The 21,867-nt window shown below is 40.2% G+C and overlaps 1 protein-coding gene across 1 annotated transcript in view; it reads left to right on the top strand.

The window, feature by feature from the left end:
- The window catches only part of prkcea (protein kinase C, epsilon a), a 40,254-nt gene that overhangs the window by 12,783 nt on the left and 5,604 nt on the right, over window positions 1–21,867 (top strand). The window contains exons 2-12 of the mRNA XM_072372846.1: window positions 7,710–7,773; window positions 13,337–13,502; window positions 13,612–13,646; window positions 15,110–15,198; window positions 15,417–15,546; window positions 17,059–17,201; window positions 18,218–18,320; window positions 18,851–19,047; window positions 20,863–21,036; window positions 21,123–21,277; window positions 21,559–21,697. Of these exons, the coding sequence (XP_072228947.1) occupies window positions 7,710–7,773; window positions 13,337–13,502; window positions 13,612–13,646; window positions 15,110–15,198; window positions 15,417–15,546; window positions 17,059–17,201; window positions 18,218–18,320; window positions 18,851–19,047; window positions 20,863–21,036; window positions 21,123–21,277; window positions 21,559–21,697 (1,395 nt within the window). The remainder of the gene's footprint in view (window positions 1–7,709; window positions 7,774–13,336; window positions 13,503–13,611; window positions 13,647–15,109; window positions 15,199–15,416; window positions 15,547–17,058; window positions 17,202–18,217; window positions 18,321–18,850; window positions 19,048–20,862; window positions 21,037–21,122; window positions 21,278–21,558; window positions 21,698–21,867) is intronic.

The raw sequence follows: 21,867 nt of genomic DNA, 5'->3' as shown, positions 1-21,867 counted from the left end.
AGAGGGAGGGTTTGTCGGGAGGTCTCCCCGGCTGTATCAGTGTCCTAATTGGCCTAACAAGATTAATGAAGCGAACTAGATTCTCCTGCTCTCCCTCCTCCCGTCTTTTGTTGTCAGGGCGGGGGAACCTCGGCGTATGTGTGTGTCTGTACACACAGCAGGTTAAATCCAAGTCACGTTACAATCCATTTAACAGGGCGGTTAGGTGGGTGCCGTCTTCTATCACGGTACATGTCATTTTACTGTTGCTGAAACGGTGAGGTGATTAATCAGTGACAGAAATTTAAAGAACAGATGCTGTCATCAGACCTTTTTCCATGCTCTTACACTGAGCTGTTAATGATGAAACCAGTCATTCAGAACAGAAATAGTTACCTCATGTATATGTTTTTATGCTTTTGACTGTATTACACTTACTGTATTGCCTCGAATCAACAATGAGATTAAATTAAAAACCAGTCCTTTTTTAATGGCAGGGGTGGGATGTACACAAACAAATAGAATCCAGCTCCTAATACAGGTCAGGTAGGAAGGAAGCAAGGAAAGACAAACAAAGCATCCCAGCCATGACAACGTGCGCACCAAGGATGAAAGATTCCAGCATATAGAACTGATTTCTGGTTCACTCGCATATGAACACACAGGTATGTGGAAACGAGTCATACCAATAACAATGACGGTTTGAATTAAAGGCCCGGTACTCTAAGCTGCTGAAACAAATAAAGGCCTCGGCCTCCTTTCAAGGAAGTACAGTACTTAGCACTTATCAGCTTATCGAGTTGATCCTTTTCTTAAATATATACCAAAATGAAGCTCTCCTTACTGATCAGCAACGATGCTTATAGTCAACAAATGTAAAAAGATCCATGTTACAAGTTGTCATGAGTATGTAGTGTGTTTAAAACAAACTCTGTGGTAAAGCAGATGAAAGTATCCGGCATGGCTAATCTTCTGCTTTCAGTCATGTTACCAAATCGCAGGCAGTTTGTCCATGGATGGGGCGATTCATTGAATTGATTTTAATTCACACCCCGTTTTTTGTCCTCTTTGTTAAATACAGCACAGCCCTTTCACGGTTGCAAACTTTTGCAATTACAGCCTACTATGAAGGAAGAGGAACCTAAACCCGCACCATCAAATCTTCTGAAAACAAATGGCATCCCTGGCTTGTACTACAACAGCAACAAATGTACGACAAAATTTAGCCACTGCGTAACTCACACCAGGCACTTTTCTGCTTTTTTTATGGTGCTTATGAGATTCTACTTGCCCGTGGTGGTCATGGTAATCCTGCCTCCAGTAAGCTATTCGTGGTTTTCTTTGCTGAGACCTTTTTGAGGCCATCCAAATGCGGAGAACTCGTCTGAGATGAGGCATGGAAGCAGCACAGGAACCGCTCCTGTTGGATGTTAATGTTTTTGACTCAATAACTTAACCCATTTTAAAATATAAGCCATTATATTAAAACTAATACTTTAACTGTCTTGTTTTTATCTTTGCTGCTTTGTTCTGTTAATAATCGCTGATGTAATAGGCAGCAAATTGAAGGCAGCAAATTGAATAAAAAGGCATTTTTTTATGCAGTCATGCAGTGAGAATAAATGTAAATGCCAACAAATGTGGTATTTTTGATCAAATACGACTTGTTTTGCCTTGAAGAAATATGCTTTAGAATTCCCCTAATGGCTTAAAATACTTTCAAGTGGCCAGTAACTGGCACCGTGGAAACAGTCCAGGTTTTGGTTGGTGTGCTACCCACAAATTGAGCACTGAATCAATGATGGTGCTGTCCATTTGCTCCACTTTATTCCAAATCAGTCCATCTTTCGGCTGAAATCCTCGCTAAGATGTGCTGTTATGCAAGAGGTTACATTTAGGGATTAGCACATAATTTTCAAGGGTAGACATCAAGAATTGAATGGTATTTATAGGTCACAAATCCATTCTGCTGTTTATAATACAGTTACAACTAAAGGATACCTGTGCGCTTGTATGTATAACAGTTTTTGCTTGACTTGATGGTGTGTAGTATGATGAAATAAGGCTAAAAAGCAGCGGATTTCCTGCTTGGAAAAGGCGTAAAGCAACTGAATTTGTTTTCAGTTGAAATAACCTCAGAATATTTCTTCTGCTTTGGTGATCGGTTTAGCTTTACTTGACATTATCAAACTATTAAGTGATGTGAAGCTGGCAGAAAAAAGACAAATAAAAATCACTCAATTTTAAGGAAACCGTAACGGTTTTTGTTTATCCGTGTCATTGATCTTAATTGGCAAACGTTAAGCTTTAAATCCCAGGTATCAAAAAGGAAAATGCAGGCAGAGAACATGTGAAAGATTTATCTGTAGGTGCGTTCATGTCCTTTGGAAACATTTCTCTGCATATGACTGTATGATGCAGGTATGAGTTCTGTGAATGCCTCACTTGCTGCATGGGATGCATGCAGCGGGCCTGCATGTCAAGGGACCGGGGGAGGGGTGGATGGAGGGAAGGAGAGGGGGGTGCAGAGTTCATTTTGTATTTGTTTGTGTTCTTTGTGTGTCATGTTCAGCAATGCATGGAAGTGAATGTGTGTGAGTCTGACTGTTGCATAAGAGGATCTGCTGCTGTCCCAGAGCTTAACGGAGGATTTAAACCTATCTTTCTCACTCTCTCCTGCCCTCTATCTTCCTGTGTCGTCTGTTTCTCCATCGCTCTCCGTTGCTCTGTTCTCTAATCTCTGTAATTGTGTGTATATTGTAGGTGGATTGTGTCATTATGCATTGAATAAGTCTGTGTGTACACGGGCTGTGTATTTCTTCTTAAAACTACATTTGGAATAGCCTCCGTCTCAGTGGTACAAAGTGAAATCAGACTTCAGCAGAACTCGTCATAACTTGTGATTTTGCTAATAAACAGCAAAACAGTAATGGCAGTGTAATGCTTGTTGTGGTGGTTTAGTAATTTATTCTCAATGACTAAAATTCAAATGGATACATGTGTTCAAAGCAAGAAAACTGGAAAGTTTTCAACCACTTAAACCGACTCACTTCATACATCCTGATGCACAAGCACACAAATACTGAATGAATAAATAATGGTGCCGTCCAAACTCTTCAGGGTTTTACCTGCAACAATTAGCTGCAGCTCCTATCTTGTTTTTTTCCCAGCAACTGAGCCCAAATGACCAAGAGAAGGCAGTTTAACGGCGCATGAGCTGCACCTGAAGCTTCTGCTCTCTGACTGAATGTTAGTATTTAAGCTGCTCCAATCATTTGATTTAACCCAGTGCTGCGAGTTTGTCAGCTTTTCATGAGTTTTTCTGGCATGTTGCTACAAGAAAAATGTAAATATTGCATCCAAAAAGACTGATGAAACCACTAATGTGTTGTGTCTCATCTCTATAAATGTCCACAGAGAGAACCTAGCCTTTTAGAAATTTCACAAGGCTTGTTTCTTTTCTTTTCTTGCACGTCTAACACCAACTTCACTCGGACCTTCTGTCCGTTGCCTCACTCTCAGATAGTCGAGTTAGACTTCCGACATGTTGGCCTCACCTGGCAGAGTTCTAGTTCTATCTGAACTTTTTTTTCTTGTGCATCAGTAGCATCTAATTTCCCAGACCCACGCACATTTTAACTGGCAGTTGGGACTTGTTCTTCCATTTTGTTGTTTCGTAGCGGTTGGCGTGCAGTTCTGTACATTATCACCACCTTGCAGTACTGGTGAGTAATGCCTCACCGCCTGGTGCTGGTGAAAGCAAAGGAAAAGGACTTGCAGTAGAAATCATGTCTTGTATTAATGGATTGAAAACACACGTACTGTGTCGTAGAGCTGTGCAGAACGTAGTTGTGCACCAACAGTTGGATGGGTGCGTGTGCAGTTGTCACTTTGCAGGCGACATGCTCTAACTTTTTAGCTGCTGATTTTTCACGATCCACAGTATTTACTCTGAATCAACGGATTTATTTAGTTAAATCTCTTTCACAAAGCACAGAGTTTTGTTTACAGCAAGTTGGATGCAAGCTCAGTTGATAAGCCTTTTTCTTCATTTTATGAGAATGCTCCCCTGGCGCTGTGATTGGCTGCCCACCGCTCCAGTGTATGACTTCTGTCTGACTGTGTGACCGCGTGCATGTGTGTGTTCAACAGGTGCCGACCTGGATGGGTTAAATGCGGAGGACGAATTTAGTGTATTTCATGTTTCTACATGACAAATAAAGACTTAACTTAACTTAACTTAAGCAGGGAGTTGAAAAGACAGTCTGTGAGCAAACTGTGTTCAAAATGAAACAATATCACTTTATAGACATTTTACAGACCTTGGATATCTGCCATCAATACAGCAGAAACCAAATCACTTAGATTATATTTGTGTTGTATTATATAACATTTTCTTAGTAATTCATTTAGTATTATCATTGTTATTGTCAATACCATTTTATTCCTAAACCTCTTGAATCAACTCTGGAATATTGAAATGAGAATTAGTTTGCTCAAAAACAAAGATTGCACAGGGCATATATGACATGTTTAATAGCTTAAATTGACACTGATCAGTTACTAGAATATAGTTGCATATAGTGTTCACCTGCTTTTTGTGTTTGGTGTGTTTAAACCACCTGAGTTGTACTGTTCATGAAAGAATGGAGGAGACCCAAAGAAAAGTCTTTGTACAAGACAAAATATGATTGAGCCTGATTCACCTTCAAACTAGCGGTGGTAGCATTTAAGATAGAGGGGTATTCAGATCATGTCTCTTTTTTCTTCGGGTAATTTTGGTCCATCATCGATGCTCCACTTGATATCTCATAGTCCCATCATGCTCTATCTCAGCAGCTTTGCTTCCTCGTCCTCTCGTTTTGACAACTCTTCACATTCCCCTGAATGTAAAAAAAGATTTTAATTTTCACCATTCTGAGGTCTGTCAGCCAACAAGGGACTGGCTTCACTGACAACCTAGAAATAAGAGATCTGGACGAGACTCTACTTAGTCAACATGCAGCTCTGCAAATCTGTTGGCCGCTCGCTCCTCGCAGCAAACAAATATTTTGCCAAGCAGTTTCTATTGCTGAGGGATTTAAATAGCCTGCTAGTACTAACTGAGATAGTATACTGTATTTAGCTGCGGTTAACAGTTGTATCGTGTCTAGGATTAATGAAAGCATAGTTTCCACTATGATAATATACAGAAAGTTCATTCTATGCTTTATTAATCTTAGTATGGAAGTTATTTTCTGCCTGCTATGCATGATCTGTGTGTTCTCAGCTCACCAGTTACAGCAGATGATTGTAATCAATTTACTAGAAGGTCAAATGAATACATGACATAACCTGTTTTTGGGAAGTAAAATGAGACTTCTTTAGTTATCAGTTATATTGACATAGAGCATTTTAATAAACAGACCTCGAGAAGTTGCAAAAATGTCTTCCCAATTTAAGTCCAGGTTTTAGGAGCCTTGTCGACCGACAGAGCAAACTTCCCAATGCGTCTGCACTCATTAAGAAGGGCCGTCATCTTATGGTTTCTAAATCTGCACTGCGGAAAAATACCTGTCAGTGAAAACTTCTCTTAAAGACGAGCGTATAGTCAAAAGTCTTCTTTTATATTACCAGCAGCCGTAGCAAACGGGATTCCTGTGAAATTACTCAATCAGATTATCAGAAGACTGAGACTTTTTTTTTTCTTTGTAGATGAACAGATTAGTTTTAGAGCTCAGACATTAAGAATTCGGTCCGACTCATTATAATGGAGTCACCGTGGATCCAGACTTTAGCTGAAATCTTTTAAAAGTGGTTTTGAGCAGCAATTCTCCAGGTTTTCTGGAAGTTCTTTCACTCATTCTCACTCCAGTCCTTGTACTGCTTTGAGAGGAACGTCTCCTTTTGTTTGTGAAACCATTTAACACCGACCTATGAACCATTCAGGTATAAAGACGACATCTGAACTCGAGTAATGAACCAGTGCTGTGTCTACAGATAAAAGACAACTTAGCAAAGAACCAATTTTGACTTATCCTTTTAGCAACCTGTTGCAGAGACACATTAGTTCTCATTTCTTTCGTTGCACCTGGAGCGGCACAACATGAAGAAAAACATGCTAATTGTGATGTCATTGATCAGTGATGCGATGACTATATGGCGTTAGGTGTTTTAACAGAGGCCACATTCCACTTCTCCACCTGTGTGTGCTGGTTAGTTGCAGAACATGCACAAAAGGAGAACTTCCTTTAAGGTCATCCATCCGTTTCCAGTCAAAATGTCTGCATTGGAAATGGCCTTCAGCCTACCATTTATTGCTGTCCAAGTAGTCTCTTGCAATATTGTTATTGTGCACGCCAATATCAAGATGACAGTACATTTTTGATACATTGTTGCATCTCTAAAAAATGGCAAAGATCATTCAGTTTAACAGACAAATGAATGTATTTTTGCATCACCTCCATGGAAGGCTGTCAAAAAGCCATTCTTATGGAAGGGAAACTGTAAGAAAAGGCTGAGCTATGCCAAACGACACAAGAAGTGGACTGAAAATCAGTGGCAACAGGTCTTATGAAGTGATGAATCCTCCCCAGAGCCCGGACCTCAACATGACTGAAGCCGTGTGGGATCATGTTGACAGAGAATGGAACAAAAGGCAGTTGACGTCCAAAGAAGAGCTTTGGGATGTCCTTCAAGAAGCCTGGAGAACTATTCCTGAAGACTACTAAAGACTAAAGATTATCTAAGAGGGTTCACACTGTGTGAAAGAAGAAAGGTGCTCATACCAAATACTGACTGTCAATCTCGTTTGAATTGTCCAAACTTTGTTTACACCTTATATACTGTAATTCTATTCATGTTTGCACGTGTTTTGATAAATCAAGATGTGAAGATTTAAACTAGATGTGATTGTGTGCAGTTCATCAGTATAGTTGAGTTGAAATTGACCATGAAAACGTGGAATATGAGCGATAATGCAGCCACCGATGATATCACATTCAGATGACTGTAACAATATAATAATGGTGGAAGTATTCCACTGGTGATGCTTCATATACAGCAGTGATGGTAATGCTTGGCTATGTAGTCTGAAACAGTGTGTTTGTATTTATTGTAAATGTGTTTTATAAGACGTCCAATCCCCACAGTTTACAAGCTGAACTCCGGTAATGTTTGACATTTCCCGTGCTCTTCACTCGGACATTTTCCATGCCTTAAAATACGACGCCAGCAGACTAAGCACAAAATCTCCAATTCATTTGGGCTTTTTTCCCCCCTTTTTTTCCCTCTTACATACAGCTCCTCCAGGTGATAATTATGTCTGGAAAATCTCAGGGCTGCCAGTGCATGTGTGTTAGTTAAACTAATGCGACTTTATCACCTGTCTTGTGAAATCCGTCTGCTCCGCTGATCAAAGAGCAAGATCAAGATAACTGGAAATCTTTTAGATAAAAGATATGTATGCAAATAATCCAGATAGCATATCAGATACAGATTTGCAGTCAATACAAGGAGTAGATGGGGACTGTAATGCTGTTAGAGAAACGGTGATAAAAACAGGGATGCTAATGGTGATAATGATACAAGTGGTGGTTTGGAGTGTAATTCCAGAGAAGATAATGACCTCTTATGTGTGTGCTGGTGTGTTTGTTTGTGCTGGAGGACGGCCCCCCTGCTGAACGCACTATTCAGCTGTGTTATTTCTCACGGACTTACGTTGAGTTTCTCTCCGTCTTTGTCTGCCACAGATTGACTTGGAGCCAGAGGGGAAGGTGTACGTGGTCATTGATCTGTCCGGATCCTCCACTGAGGGTAAGATCACTGCAAGAGCATTTAACTGGTGCAAATAAGAGACGGTTACAGAGAGACAGCCATAAAAACAGCCATGCGTACACAGAGGCCCCGAGTTTCACAACTGTGTGGTGCAGGTCGGAAATGCAGAAACGATGCCTGCACAGCTGGCGGCAGCACATCTGGAAAGGTGGGATTAATTAGAAATGATGTGCTGCAAGTATTTTACCTCTATGAGCACGTCATCGCAGTTTGATTTAACTCTATTTAAGCTCAGAAATCTCACAAATCATTATTTGTCATTTGAAAATAATTACATTAGTGCCTCATTTTGACCTGAAGCAGTTTTAAGGGAGTACAGTACTGGTCTCCAGTTGACAAAGTGTGAACACAGGAGAGTGAACAAAAACAATAAAGTTGAAGTCAAATGGTGGAAAACAGTTGGGAAATTTATTTAAGGACGATCGCAGCCGCTATGCAGGACATGATCATGACTTTCTCAAATGAAGTCCCAATTGAATGGGAATAAAAACGGTATCAAGTGATTTGCAAATCTCATAAATCAATACTTTACTCATAACTGTTAAGCATCGTATTGCTGAGATGTGCAAGGCCTTATATGAAAAAGACATTATCTGCATTTCCACCTCAGATATTACACACATAAATGCATTATTATGAGTCTCAATATGGGTATTCTTTCTTTCTTTTTTTTGTTGTCTAATTTGTTTGGTCAGTTTAAAATCTTTTATCTCCATTTATGTCATTTTATGTCTTGTCTTCACTGCTGATTTAGCATGTAATTTCTTTTATTTGGCTCAAATGAGTCATGGTCTCTTTTTACCTACGTTGTGCCTCCTCACTATCTTTTTATGTGCTTTATGTAGTGTCTCATTTATCTAATTTTGCATCTTTTGCTTCCTGTCTCTGTGCCTTCTTTGTTATTTTGTCTCTTTTTGGTTTCTTTGTGTCTTATTTTTTGTTTTTGTGTCTATTTTGGTGATGAGATCAACGTCTGCATGACTTCTTGTGCCAGTAAAGCCCGTTCAGAGTGACAACAAGCCTAAATATAAATTGTGTTTCAATAGATGTGCAATATAACCATACAATACATCTAATATTAAGCCATTCAAAATTCTGTCCGCATAAGTCTTCCCTTGTATGGGTGAAAAAGGCTATTAGGAAGCACTGCATCATTAAAAAAAAGTTAATATTAAATCTAATCTGATATTCTTTCAGCTTGTTGTTTAGTTCGAGTCTCACTGTTCTTTATGTGGGGTTCTTGTCTGGGAAAAACCTTTAAAGAACCACCTTACACAACATGTCCAACGCATATCTGACAAACACCGGTAGAGACTTCATGATAAACAGAGTAGCAGCTAAACAGCAAGTTATTTCCGTACAGACCTGAAAGAGAACTTAGAGACAGCGAATGTTGGACTTTCATCTGCCAGGGGCTCAGACACACAACTCAAAATAAATGCTGTTGTTTTGTAACTGCTGACTCTGTGAAAAAAATAAATAAAACACAAGTTAGCCACAGGAATGGTATTAAAAGATAATGGATGATGTGCCAGTGCTCTGTCCGGGGCTTGTTTCCGCTGCCCCCAAGTGGCAAGACGTGACGAGCTGAACAAGTGTACCTGATGTGCATCCAGGTTACTGCGTGAAACTAGAAGCCCTGAGGTGTGATGGAAACACTGAACATGAAGCTTGAGGCTCTCCTGTTTTCCTAGAAAGCAGCAGAATTCCTCGATCTTTCTCTCTTGTGCTCCATTTTTCCATGGCCTCTGTTTGTTTGTATTGATTAGATATGGAAAGACCCAGAATATCTCTTCGATAGCCACTCCGTCCACGCTTATTCACTCACTCTGATAAGAGTGATCTTACCTTGCATCTGTGTAGCTTCACACCTGGTTATAAATAGAATCAGTTATTTGTCTTGCAGTGAAAGCATGCATATATATATATACACATGCGTGTGTGTGAAGGTTGTGGGATAGCCTGAGTGAAGGTGAATGCGGCACAGAAGCCCAGCAGAACACTGCAGAGTATATTTCTGTGTAAAGATGGATAAAGGGATCAGTAGAGAAAGATGAGAAAGTGAGTAGATTCTCAAAATAGTAGGTGAGATTGAACCACGGATTACAAACACACACACGCACACACACACCAGACTCAGGCATCCATGTCATGCCCTCCTCATCGATGATTGGACACTCTGTTGTGACCTCACGACCCACTCTCCGCCCACTCCTGAACTTCCTCCCCGTAGTTCAGCTGGCTCTAGAGCTCATCATGTTAATGTATGCTGATAAAAACAAATGGTGTGTGTGTGTGTGTGTGTGTGTGTGTGCTAATAGAAGGAATGGAGAGCAGTAAGGGCTGGAGCGATGGAGGGTGAGAACTAGAGGAAGAGGTGGTATTTTTAGCAGATTTATTTTTTCCCCTTGGTGCAGTCTGTTCTCTGCAGCTTCAGAGGCTGGAAGGACATGTTCCTCTCCTTCTTCCCTTTCTTTTCTCCTCTTCGCTCCTTTCAATCCTGCTGCATCTGTCAGTCTCGGGAAGTGAATAAGAATAATCTCACCTAATCTGACCATCTGCACCCTCTGCTTCTGCGTTCTGGATTCCCAGAACTCACTTTCTTCATTCATTTCCTCAAAGCCAGTCAGTCTCACATTTAAAGTTTTTTTGTTTTTTTTTTACGTACAAGAGATGCTGAGAGGATGGCGATTAGTCAGTGAACCAGCTTGATACCCTGCTAAATTTGCCTTTAAACTTCTCTCAGTGCTTCACTTTCAGCCGTGTCTTCGGGTCCTCTTTACTTATTGCTGCCATCTCAACAATGTCGCCGTACTATTTTATTCAACAGAGGCAACCGGGTTTCCTTCAGGTTATTGTGATTCAGTCACATCGTCTATTGTAAAGTATATACATCAACTATCTGATTATTATCTGCCACTTGTGCTTCAGTCTTTAACTGCAACTAAAACTTCGGTGAATCTGGAATCCTCGACTTCATTTATTAAAGCCTTTAAGAATGATTGCTTTCAGAGGAGCAGATGTTTCCCTTTAGCAGGAGTGTGCACGCTTCAATTCTGCTCGCTACTTTGTTTTTCAGTGATACTTTAAGTCTATATCTATAAAGTCTCGATATTGGACAAATTAAAAGTTGATGTATTATTGGATCCGTTGCTAAGCCTCTTCAGAAAATCTTTTCTTAACATCAATGTTAAAAAGTCATCCTGTTATTAAATCTGCAGGATGAATTCAACAGCCAAATGTACCTTTTAACAACCATAAATTTGTTATTCGACCAACAGCACCTTTCATTGGTTCTTATGTAAAGTCATCTTTAGCATCACAACATCAGATCTATCAGTGCACTTTAACTACCACTCCTCTTATAGTAAAAACATCAACGAACACTGGCCCTTGATGGGTGTTCATTTTGAAGTAATACATGTCTCACTGACCTGGTATTAATTATGAAAGATTGATCAAATTATTCACATGTGTTGTAAATGTATCTACACACATTTATTTACAAGTGCATACCAGCTGAAAAACACAGACTACAGTCTGTAGAGTGGAAATGATACTCTCAAAGGGCATTTTTTAAATTCCTATCAGGCAGTGATATCCTTTGGGGCATTATTTCTACAGTGTGTGCTCGAGATGGCTTTGAATGCATTTACCTGTAACTTTTATGTAGTGATATTTGGAAATATGGTTCGATTTAATAGATTGTTTTGCCTTTCTAATGTGTTATATGACATTAATTTAGCAAATGCTTTTGTTTGTTCAAAATTGCATACTAGTGAGGCAATGTTGGATTTAGCATCAGTCTAAGTTGGGGATTGAACAAGTTACCTTACGACTGAAGGGTGACCGCTCTACCAATACGTGCAATAAGTCGAGTCAATCAGGTTTATTTGTAAAGCACATTTCATGTACAAAAAAAAACAATAAAAGAATTGCAGCGGGGAGTGGAAGAAGCATTAGAAATACATAAAAGAATATAAAGAGAAACAAATAAAATAGTTAGAATGAATTAAAGTGATTTAAAAACAAGCAACAGTCTGAATAAGTTAAAAGATACCGTGCAGATTTCATGCATGGACACATGAGAAAAGAAATGTTTTATTTTTAAACCTTGATTTAAAAATGTCTACATTTCTACAATAAGATGGCTTCTACTGAATGGCTTCTTTACCATCCTGTTGCAGTCTGAGGACTGAAACATTTTTACAGAGAATAGGAGCCTTTTGCGACTTCTCGTCTCATGATTTCGATGCACAAAGTATCCTTTTCTTGTCCATTAAAAACATTTAAACGTATATCAAAAGCGATTATTAAGGTTATTACTGCAAATACACATTGATTTCAGATACTGATCATTTGTTTCTTTTATATTTTGTGTATTTGAATCAGCGTCTGCCCTAAAAACACAACATGGGTTAAGCTCCTGTAAAAATATACCTGAACTTACTTTCACCATTTTCACTATAAATGAACTTCAGCTACAGCTTAATGGTAAGTGGTCCATCCTCAGCTCTTTCTGTCTTTTCTACAGCTCAGAAGAATAGTAAATAAAGGCTTTTCGAATGTTAGAACATGTCATCTCATCCAGTATTTGTCATGCATCAGGTTTACTCTCCTGGTTGTATTGTTATTTACTTTTGTCATACTTTCCTTGCTTTGTCCTCACTGTCGACTGGTCTGTTATGACAAATCTGAACTTGTGTGTGTGTGTTTATTGGATGACCACCACCCGGTTGGTCATTCATCCGGTCCAGAGTACGTCTGTCTCCACGACGATAACTCTTAGGTGTTGTTATGCCTCATCTCCTTTCCTTGTCAGCGTGCTCTGTGTGTGTGCCAGACAGATGGATGATGTATTATGTAAAACAATATGATTCCAGTAATGACCTGTTTAGCTGCTGTTCCCCTCAAGCCAACACCACCATCTTGCCTACACTGATCCACAAAAAAACACACATTTTCTCATGCACACACACGCACACGCACGCACATCGAGAGTCCCTAGATATTCTGTCTGTAATGGAACTCTGGAGAGGCTCAGCAGTAAGCACATCTACAACGCACCCTGGAGAGATGCTGGGAGAGTGAAAGAAAGGCTAAATAGGACAGGAGCGCAGAGAGAAGGAGTGTGTGTGGGAGTGAGAGTGGAGGTGGTTCTCTTGTCTTAAGGTTATCCTCGGAAAGCATTTATCTTTCCGGGGAGATGCAGAAAGGAAGTGAAGGACTGGTTGGACGGTGCTCGCTGAGGAGGAGTATTTTGATATGCTGTCCTTCGTTTTTGTGCCCACACATGGAGTATAAATAGCTTGCACGCATACGCATGTATAGGCCTCTGGTAGGTGTGGGTTTGCGGGAGGGGTGATAGAGGAAGATGAGAGGCCGTTGAATGATTAACCATCCTGAGCAGCATGATGCAAATGATCTGGATTGTTACAAAATATATATGGAAATAAAACTGAAGGGTGTGTGAAGACTCAGCGAGAATAAACTTAGAAATTCCTCTTTGCACATAAATCTTTGTTGTCGTATCTGTTTACAGCCTCGGGAACCAATGAAAATGAGGAGCGGGTGTTTCGCGAGAGAATCGGTCCGCGGCGGCGGCAGGGCGCCGTCCGAAGGCGCGTTCATCAAGTCAATGGGCACAAGTTCATGGCCACCTACCTGAGACAGCCAACCTACTGCTCACACTGTAGAGATTTTATCTGGTAGGCAACACACAAGCACATCTGGCTCACCTAACTTAGAGTATCTGCACTTAAGTTTCACTCAACCAACCCAGCTGACATGCTGCCTCATCTGTCTGTGATCTGATAGGGGTGTGCTGGGGAAGCAGGGATACCAGTGTCAGGGTGAGTACTTTTCTTTGGCACGTTCTAATTCTCAAGTAACATTGCACTTCATTCATTATTCAAGCACAAGAACGCAAGAGGGATTACGTGTTGCTGAGTGACAGCTGTGATTTGTTTTCAAACCAACACGCCGCACCATACATTTACTACATCACACCAGCAATCATAAGAATATGTAACAGAAGTAAACATTTTGTGAGTATTACTTCAGGATGCTTTTTTTCCTGAGAATTCTACTGGAATCCAAAATGTTACAAAACTAAAGCTGAGGTGCTTTATTGCTTTTCAGCCCAGGCTTCAAGAGTTTCCCTCCATGCTGGACAGCTCTGTAGAACAACATGTACATTTAATAGAAAGGCTCATTGCACATGCAAAGAGATGTGCAGTGAATGCAGCTCTGGAAAATATGATGGTGTGTTCTTGGAAATTGTTACTGGTCAGCCAGTGTGAGATGAATCCAGAGTTATAGAAGAGTTATAGTATTAAAAAAAACCCATTTGGTGAGGTAGTTGGGCATCTGACGAGCCTTTAAATGCAGTCCTCAGTTATTCCAGCTGGACTATACAATGCCAGTTCCAAACCTCATAAACCAACAGTAGAAAATGAGACATTTAACGATTTCAAGCTCATCTTGAATTCGAATTGCAACACATTCCCAAAAAAGTTGGGACTTTTGTGTTTCAGCCACAAACAGATCAAAAATCGAAAATTGAAAACGTATCGGCACAGCATACACTAACTTTAAGCATTACATACCTTAACGAAGAGGCAAAGATGGCTGTAGCAGGCGTACTTCCTTTGATACGTTACAGTATATACAGTCACAAATGTGCTCCAACAAATGGTACAGCAGGACTTTAAAGATTTGAAATGATACATTCTAAACTGACATTGAGAAGTTTCCAGTTGTCTTGTATAATGTTTTGTAGTGTGCTACGTTTCATCTATAATGGCTGTGAAGCATCGAACAATATTATCATCGTGTTTTTAAAATGATCTTCCATCTTTAAGGCATATTAAAGGGATTCCAGACAGTGTAAATGGTAATGATAACACTGATAATCATTGAATTGATTTTTCACTTTTTCTCGCTCCCAACAAGGATCAGTGACAAATAAGAGTGAATTATCAGCCACAATAAAGTATCAGTGCCCCCGGTCGCTCTCAAGTAATCATTCAAACTTTCCTGTTCATGTATGAGAGACTGCAGCAACAGAAATCTAAGGAATGTTCATATACCCACATTCTTTTTAAACTTTACTGCATGTATAAACTCTGTAAGCTGCTTCTGTAAAGATTGGGCTCTTTTCAGTTTGGATAAAGCAGTGTTTGGCTGCAAAACTGAAATTAGCATTAATTACAGCGTCAACAGATTAGATTCCCCTCCACGATTCAAATTTTACAGTCCAGGCAAATTTCTGTTTGACTGAACTGAATGATATTTGTGATGTCGGTGCTTTCAGTGTGCACGTGTGTCGTCCACAAGCGCTGCCATGAGCTCATCATCACAAAGTGTGCCGGGATGAAGAAGCAGGAAGACACGGCTGAGGAGGTAGACACGCACACGCTTGTAAACATGCAAATATTCGTTGGAAATGTTTGAGAGGAATGTATCCTGTTTGGTGTTCATTATTTATTTTTTTGACAGTTAATTAGAGATCATGCAAACTTCATCGTGAAGTCGTGTAGGAACAACTGAAGATAATGTTCCCACGTTAACCACATGCCGATAAGACCTGTTTGCAAGTGCGTGTGTGTCTCCCTCTGTAGGTGGGTTCCCAGCGGTTCAGTGTTAACATGCCCCATAAGTTCAGTATCCACAACTACAAAGTTCCCACCTTCTGTGACCACTGTGGCTCCCTGCTGTGGGGCCTCATGAGGCAGGGCCTGCAGTGCAAAGGTGAGTTCACGAACAGCTGGGAATTTACAGAGAACTCACTGGCACTCGGCAGAGCACTATACAGGGTTCTTTTGCAGTTTTGTGTGGTTAAGTACACAGCCTTTCAAGTGTCTTTGGACAAGACAATAAATCCCAAGTTTCTCCCAATGGCAGCAGCTTGTATGGCAGCATTGGATAAATTGCTCAATGAGAAACACCCTTTAAGCACTGTGAGAACCTTGCTGAGGTTGAAAGGAGCTATATAAGAACAGAACATTTGCCAAATATTAGCCCAGCCCTAAAGCATACCTTGCTTTGTCGATTTTACTCTAAATGGGGCCATAGTTTAAAAAAACAAAAACACAATATGTTGATTTGAAGAGGACTTAATTTTAGTTATCAAGACTCCAGACTCATTAGAAAATTGGGTAACAAATCAACTGAAACATCATGAAAAGGGTCATTTTCTCAACAATAATTTGCCTTCTTTTTTTAATTACTTGTATTGCCCCCTGCTGTCCAATCAAGGGAAGCAACATAATGGTACTTTTGCAGTCTGGAGACTCTATTGTTTTTCATGATTGTTGGATGAGGCAGCTTGAGAAGCCCTGAAGGTCTGAGTGAGCTTAATGTTATAGAAAACGTTGCGTTCATCATGGATATTGAATTTTGGAAGAAAAGGTTTTTGGTTCTTCTTAATAAAAAGAGATGCAAATTGCAATATTGTTCATTAATTATTTTCAGCAGAGGTCACAGAAGAACCAATAGCAACGGTTAGCTTGCTTTCTCCTTGGACAGTGCTGCTGCTGATTTTCTGTTTTAGGATTGCAACTCAAATAAATAGCTGTGTGTTGATTTTGGTCATAATTCACTTGTGGGAACTACAATCGTCTGGCAAACATTTGTGAACATGATGCCATACATGATAAAAAAAAAACCCAGTAGATGTTTGTACTCAGATATTGAAAACGACTGAAAAACAGACTAAAGTGCAGAAATGTGTTGACAGACTTATTATAAAGTAATTCATACGTAGAAGAGTTGATTTTAGTTTTTTGGAACAGATTAATAGTAAATCGTTTTATTTTATGATAGCGTCAGATGACTGTCAGAAAAAGAATCAGCAATGATATTGTATATTGAGAAAAGTCAAAGGGAACGTTTGTGTTTTTCTGACCTTTTACAGATTAAGACATTAATCTGAAAAATATTTGGCAGAATAATCATAGTGATAATAGACTTATTAACATCACAGCCCTGCTATCACCCTTCTGCTTTCATAGCTCGAGCTATCGTGTACTATTGAAGATCCAAACACTGTACTCTTGTGACTAAAATACATTTATATGAAAGAACTGGCTTCTCTGGATTGCCACTGAGGTAAAATGTCATGAGCAAAAGGTTTTACAGAACACTAATGGACACCTGTGGCCTGCCAGCGCTCTTTTCTGTTGACAAAAGTCCATTGTTTGAGTCCGAACCTCTTCCTTGGCTAAAACAGATTTTTCTCATGCGCTCTTGTTGTTTTATCAGTGTGTAAGATGAACGTGCACAGGCGGTGTGAGACCAATGTAGCTCCAAACTGTGGTGTGGACGCCCGCGGAATCGCTAAGGTCCTGTCAGATCTGGGGGTGACGCCTGACAAGATCTCCAACACCGCACAGCGCAGGAGGAAGGTAACGAGTCCCACTGCCGCCCATCACAATTAGGAGTTAAATCTGCTATTCAACACGTTTAAAGAGCATTTCAAAATCACAAATCTTTATTTTCTTGCTAATGTGAACCAAAAAAAAACCATTGTCATCATTTGTTTTGTTGTCTGAAAGCTACTTATGTGCTTATGTTGCATCAAGTCAGAATAGGTTAGAATCAATCAATTAAGCCCTTCATAAAACTCTAAATGAAGTTCTTCTTTTAATCGTCTGTTTGTTAGTTGTTTTGTTGTTAGATATGTTCATGTTTTTTTTTTAGTTTGGCTGCATAGTGTTTGTAATGTTTTATAAAAGCTTTGAAACACAATATCGGCATATTTGATGTGTAAAAAAATACAACGTTGTGCATCTCCAGTACAGTGTTTTGTTAATATCTAAAAAGTGAAATATCACATGTGCATGTTTTGCACGTGAGTTCATGTGTTTTTACCCAGTGAACACGTACAATTAAAAGCTTTGTATTTTATATCTGCATATGCCAGCGGCTCAACAAGGGCATTGCATGAATTAGACTACAGGTATGTGGAGAAATCAAGTGACGAATTGTGGACTGATCAATATCAACACTGAGGGTACTGATAACTAGTATCTTGTTCCTTCATTTTTAGACATTCTTTGCATCACTCCTGCATAGACACTGGTGCATTGTCTGTTTGAAAGTTATTTGGCTTTTTATCTGCAGGTTATATCTGACAATATATACAAAAATACTGGAGTCAGTATCATGTGAAAGGATGCTGAGACAGGAAGGTGTTCTTGTGTTTTTTTAAGAGTTGAATCATCCCCAACAGTTTGTTTTCTTTCTGAAGACTTTTGCCGAGGAGCAGCAGGATTATACGTCTAACATGATAATTAGTGAGATACAGAGGTGCTGGCTTCACTTGCGTCACACGCTTTAGCTGGAAAACAGAGATACGAATCTCTGACTCATGATTCAAGTAAGATTTATAGAGGAATGATCATGTTTTCTCTGTTTCTAGTTGACTCCAGGGCAGGACCCTCCCCAGTCTCCTCCTGAGATCTCTCAATCTGAGGAGAACAGCTTCAGCCAGCCAGCTGTTCCCACCTCCCCCTCACAGCAGGGTAACACAACACGCAAACACACACTATTGAAAGACGTTTCAACGTCCTCTGAGATGGGTTCCAAACAGCGTGAAGTTTGAATGTGTTAATTCTACTTGTAAGAGGCAGCCATTTCATTTCAGTGCAATATTGTCTTTCCTTTCAAGAGTACATCAGTGTGTTTTTGTAGAAACAATCCTGCACCGCCCACCACCATTTGGTTTGTCACAGTTAGTCATCACTTCATCACACTTTGCAAGCTGAGAAGTGGAAAGTTAACTTTTTCTTTGTGGAAGTTTTCCCGTATTTCATGGAGCAGTGACGACAACGCTGTTATTTTATCACCCTGCCCTGACGCGCTGTTACTCAATCCACCCAAGTTTAGATATACAGCATTTGTTGATTGTTTAGTTTTTTTTACTTTCAAGTTTATTAAAGAGGAATCGATAGGAAATAAGTAGTGTTTCTAAAAGAACACCACATTTGACAGGAAAAGGCAATCAGAGGATTTTCACTCATGTTGGATTTGCTTTTTCCGATGACACCCACAGACTTGGCAGAGTTAGATCGCCTGCAGGACGTGCTGTCACTCGACCAGCAGGGGCCCCAGCACTCCTCCTCTTCCTCCTCCTCCACCAACTCCTCTTCGTCCTCATCCTCGGCGGCCAGGGAGAACGGACAGAGCCAGAGGAGGACCCTGAAGGACTTCAACTTTATCAAAGTTCTTGGCAAAGGCAGCTTCGGCAAGGTGCAGCGGCATGGAAGAGGCGTTTGAGGGGGATGTTTATTAGTTTGCTGCTCATTATGTTTATAATTAAATGGCTTTCTATTAACATTGGTAACCCAGCAGCTCCATTATCAGTGAAGAGATGTTTTGTACATTTTTCATTTTAACCCTGCGCTGCATATGATGTGAAAGCTCACAGTGGGTTGTTTGTAGTGACTAAACCACCTGACTGTAGTTCCCTTCGGCTCTTCCTTCACCTCATTGTTTCTACTACTTGGCCTGCAGATTTACTCTTTTTATAAGATTTTGTGGGTCCTAGTGGCTTTTATTATCAGTATAAAGCGAGTGGAAAATCAGGCAGAGAGAGGGGCATGACATGCTGCAAAAAGCCACAGGCCACACTTGAACCTGGGTCTGCGATGGTGAGAACTTTCAACCTCTGTACACGTGAAACCTGCTCACAAGTTTAGCCACACTGCGCCCCACAAGTTTGCGGTTCGGTTCCACTCTTATCATCCATCAGCCCTTACGTAAAACTGGTGGTGTTTAAAGCTGTAGCAGGTAACTAATCGTGGAACATTTAGCTGAACATTTAGCTGCTAAAGAGACATTTGTTTTCTACAACATCAAGCTCACTCAGACCTTCAGGGCTTCTCAAGCTGCTTCATCCAACAATCATGAAAAACCATAGACTCAATAAAAAGATGGATACAGCCTCCAGACTGGAAAAGTGCCATTATGTTGCTTCCCTTGATTGGACAGCAGGGGGCAATACATTGAATTTAAAAAATTGACCAAAACCAGAGCTAAAACAGATTTGATATTGATCCAACACTCGCTGCGTGGGTAGAATCATGACTCACAAATGAATGACTAAGACAATTTTAAACTTCCAAATGTATAATCAGTCAAATATGTGCTGATGTGTGTGTAATACAAGCCTTATAAGGTGATTATACATAAATATATGAATGTTCTGTACACAGCTTGTTCCACATAATTAAAAATTAAAATATTGCTTTTATGTTTTACATATTTATGTCAGAAGTGAGTGAGTCTGCAGTTTCACTTGAATTTTGATTCAAAATTGTGTCACTTTCCAGTTGTTGCTTCATGAAGGTTACCAATGAAGCCCACATTTCTAGAGAGGTCGGGTCATTCTTGAGGGACATTTTTCTATAGTTGGAAGGGTTGTGATGATCTACCTCTCCTCTTTAGAAAAAGTAGCTCTGTTAGATTCATGTCAGGTGACTTACTCGGTCAGAGTTGGCTTCTTTGCTTCCTTGGAAAGTCTTGGTTTTGGTGGAACAGACAAGCAGATACATGTTCATTTTTCTTGGGCTCATCTGACTGTTTGTCTGTTATTCATCAGGCTTTGTTTAACGTTCTTCAGCAAAGTTAAATCTGCAAATTTGTGCGAAACATCAATACAGGTTGACATGTAGTGTGACATAGATGGTTTAGAAAACTCTGGCTGTTGATAACCTTTTTTTCGAAGCAGGGCATCGTCCCTGGTGTCATTTTAAGGGGATAGCTGTTGCAGCTCTAATTAATACTGCTGTAATTGTGCTTCTCCCAGATTCTCTGGAAACCCTTCTTTTTGCATTTCGAGCCTGTATCTTAAATATAATCTCTCTGAGTTCTTAGTTTTCCTTTTTGATGCAGTGTCATACGATGAAAATCTCTTATGTTACAGAAGCTTCACTTCATCACAGTTATGATTGGAAAAAAATTAATTCAACCCCCACAGATAATGAATTTTCTCACAAATGGAACTGCATATGCAAGAGGTAGAACAATGAACACGTGACTTCATGCTATCCACTTCTTCTCCAGGTGATGTTGGCAGAACTGAAGGGGACAGAGGAAGTTTATGCGGTCAAAGTTTTGAAGAAGGACGTGATTCTCCAGGACGACGACGTGGACTGCACTATGACCGAGAAGCGCATCCTGGCCCTCGCCCGTCGCCACCCCTACCTCACCCAGCTCTACTGCTGCTTCCAGACACGGGTAGGACCACAACACAAGCATGCAGCCTCACAGGCTCATCTCAGCGTTTCTGTCTCATGCATCTTCCTCTCTGGTTCCGTCTGCAGGACCGTTTATTCTTTGTAATGGAATATGTGAATGGAGGAGATCTGATGTTCCAGATACAGCGATCCAGGAAGTTTGATGAGCCTCGCTCTCGTTTTTACGCTGCTGAAGTCACCTCTGCCCTCATGTTCTTGCACCGAAACGGAGTCATATACAGGTAATATTCCCAATGCCTCCTTTGGTTTTATGTTGTTTTTTTTTTTACCTAAGGACACACTAACTGTCTAAACTTTTTTTTTTTTTTTTTTTTTAGGTAAATCCTGCTTGGAGAAGTAAATAATAGTTTAGTTGAGGAAATTAGTTATCAGTGAAAGTGACTAGGAATGCAGATTAGTAGTTGGTAATTTTCGAATGTTTAATTTCTCCCAAAGAATTAAACAGTTGTGGGAGGCGGATGGCGCTAACCCACCCCATCTCCTCTGTTTTTCTCTCTCAAAGGGATCTGAAGCTGGATAACATCCTCTTAGACGCAGAGGGCCACTGTAAGCTGGCAGACTTCGGGATGTGCAAAGAAGGCATCATGAACGGGGTGACCACAACCACCTTCTGTGGCACACCTGACTACATCGCTCCAGAGGTGAGTTCAGCCCGCTGGATGCAACACTGCAGGTCTCTCGTATTCATTTATTTCAGCCACATGTTGGAGACTGGTGGATTTGAAACTTCCTATAAAACACTGATGAATCAGAGACAGCAAGATCTGACCCTACTCATTAGCTGAATGCATACTTCAAATATCTCCTTGCA

The sequence above is a fragment of the Leuresthes tenuis genome, unplaced genomic scaffold (assembly GCF_036924035.1).
Source record: "Leuresthes tenuis unplaced genomic scaffold, fLeuTen1.0.hap1 SCAF_20, whole genome shotgun sequence".
In the NCBI taxonomy this organism is placed as follows: domain Eukaryota; kingdom Metazoa; phylum Chordata; class Actinopteri; order Atheriniformes; family Atherinopsidae; genus Leuresthes; species Leuresthes tenuis.
The sequence above is the reverse complement of the archived record's forward strand: the minus strand, read 5'-3'. Positions and strand labels throughout refer to the sequence as shown.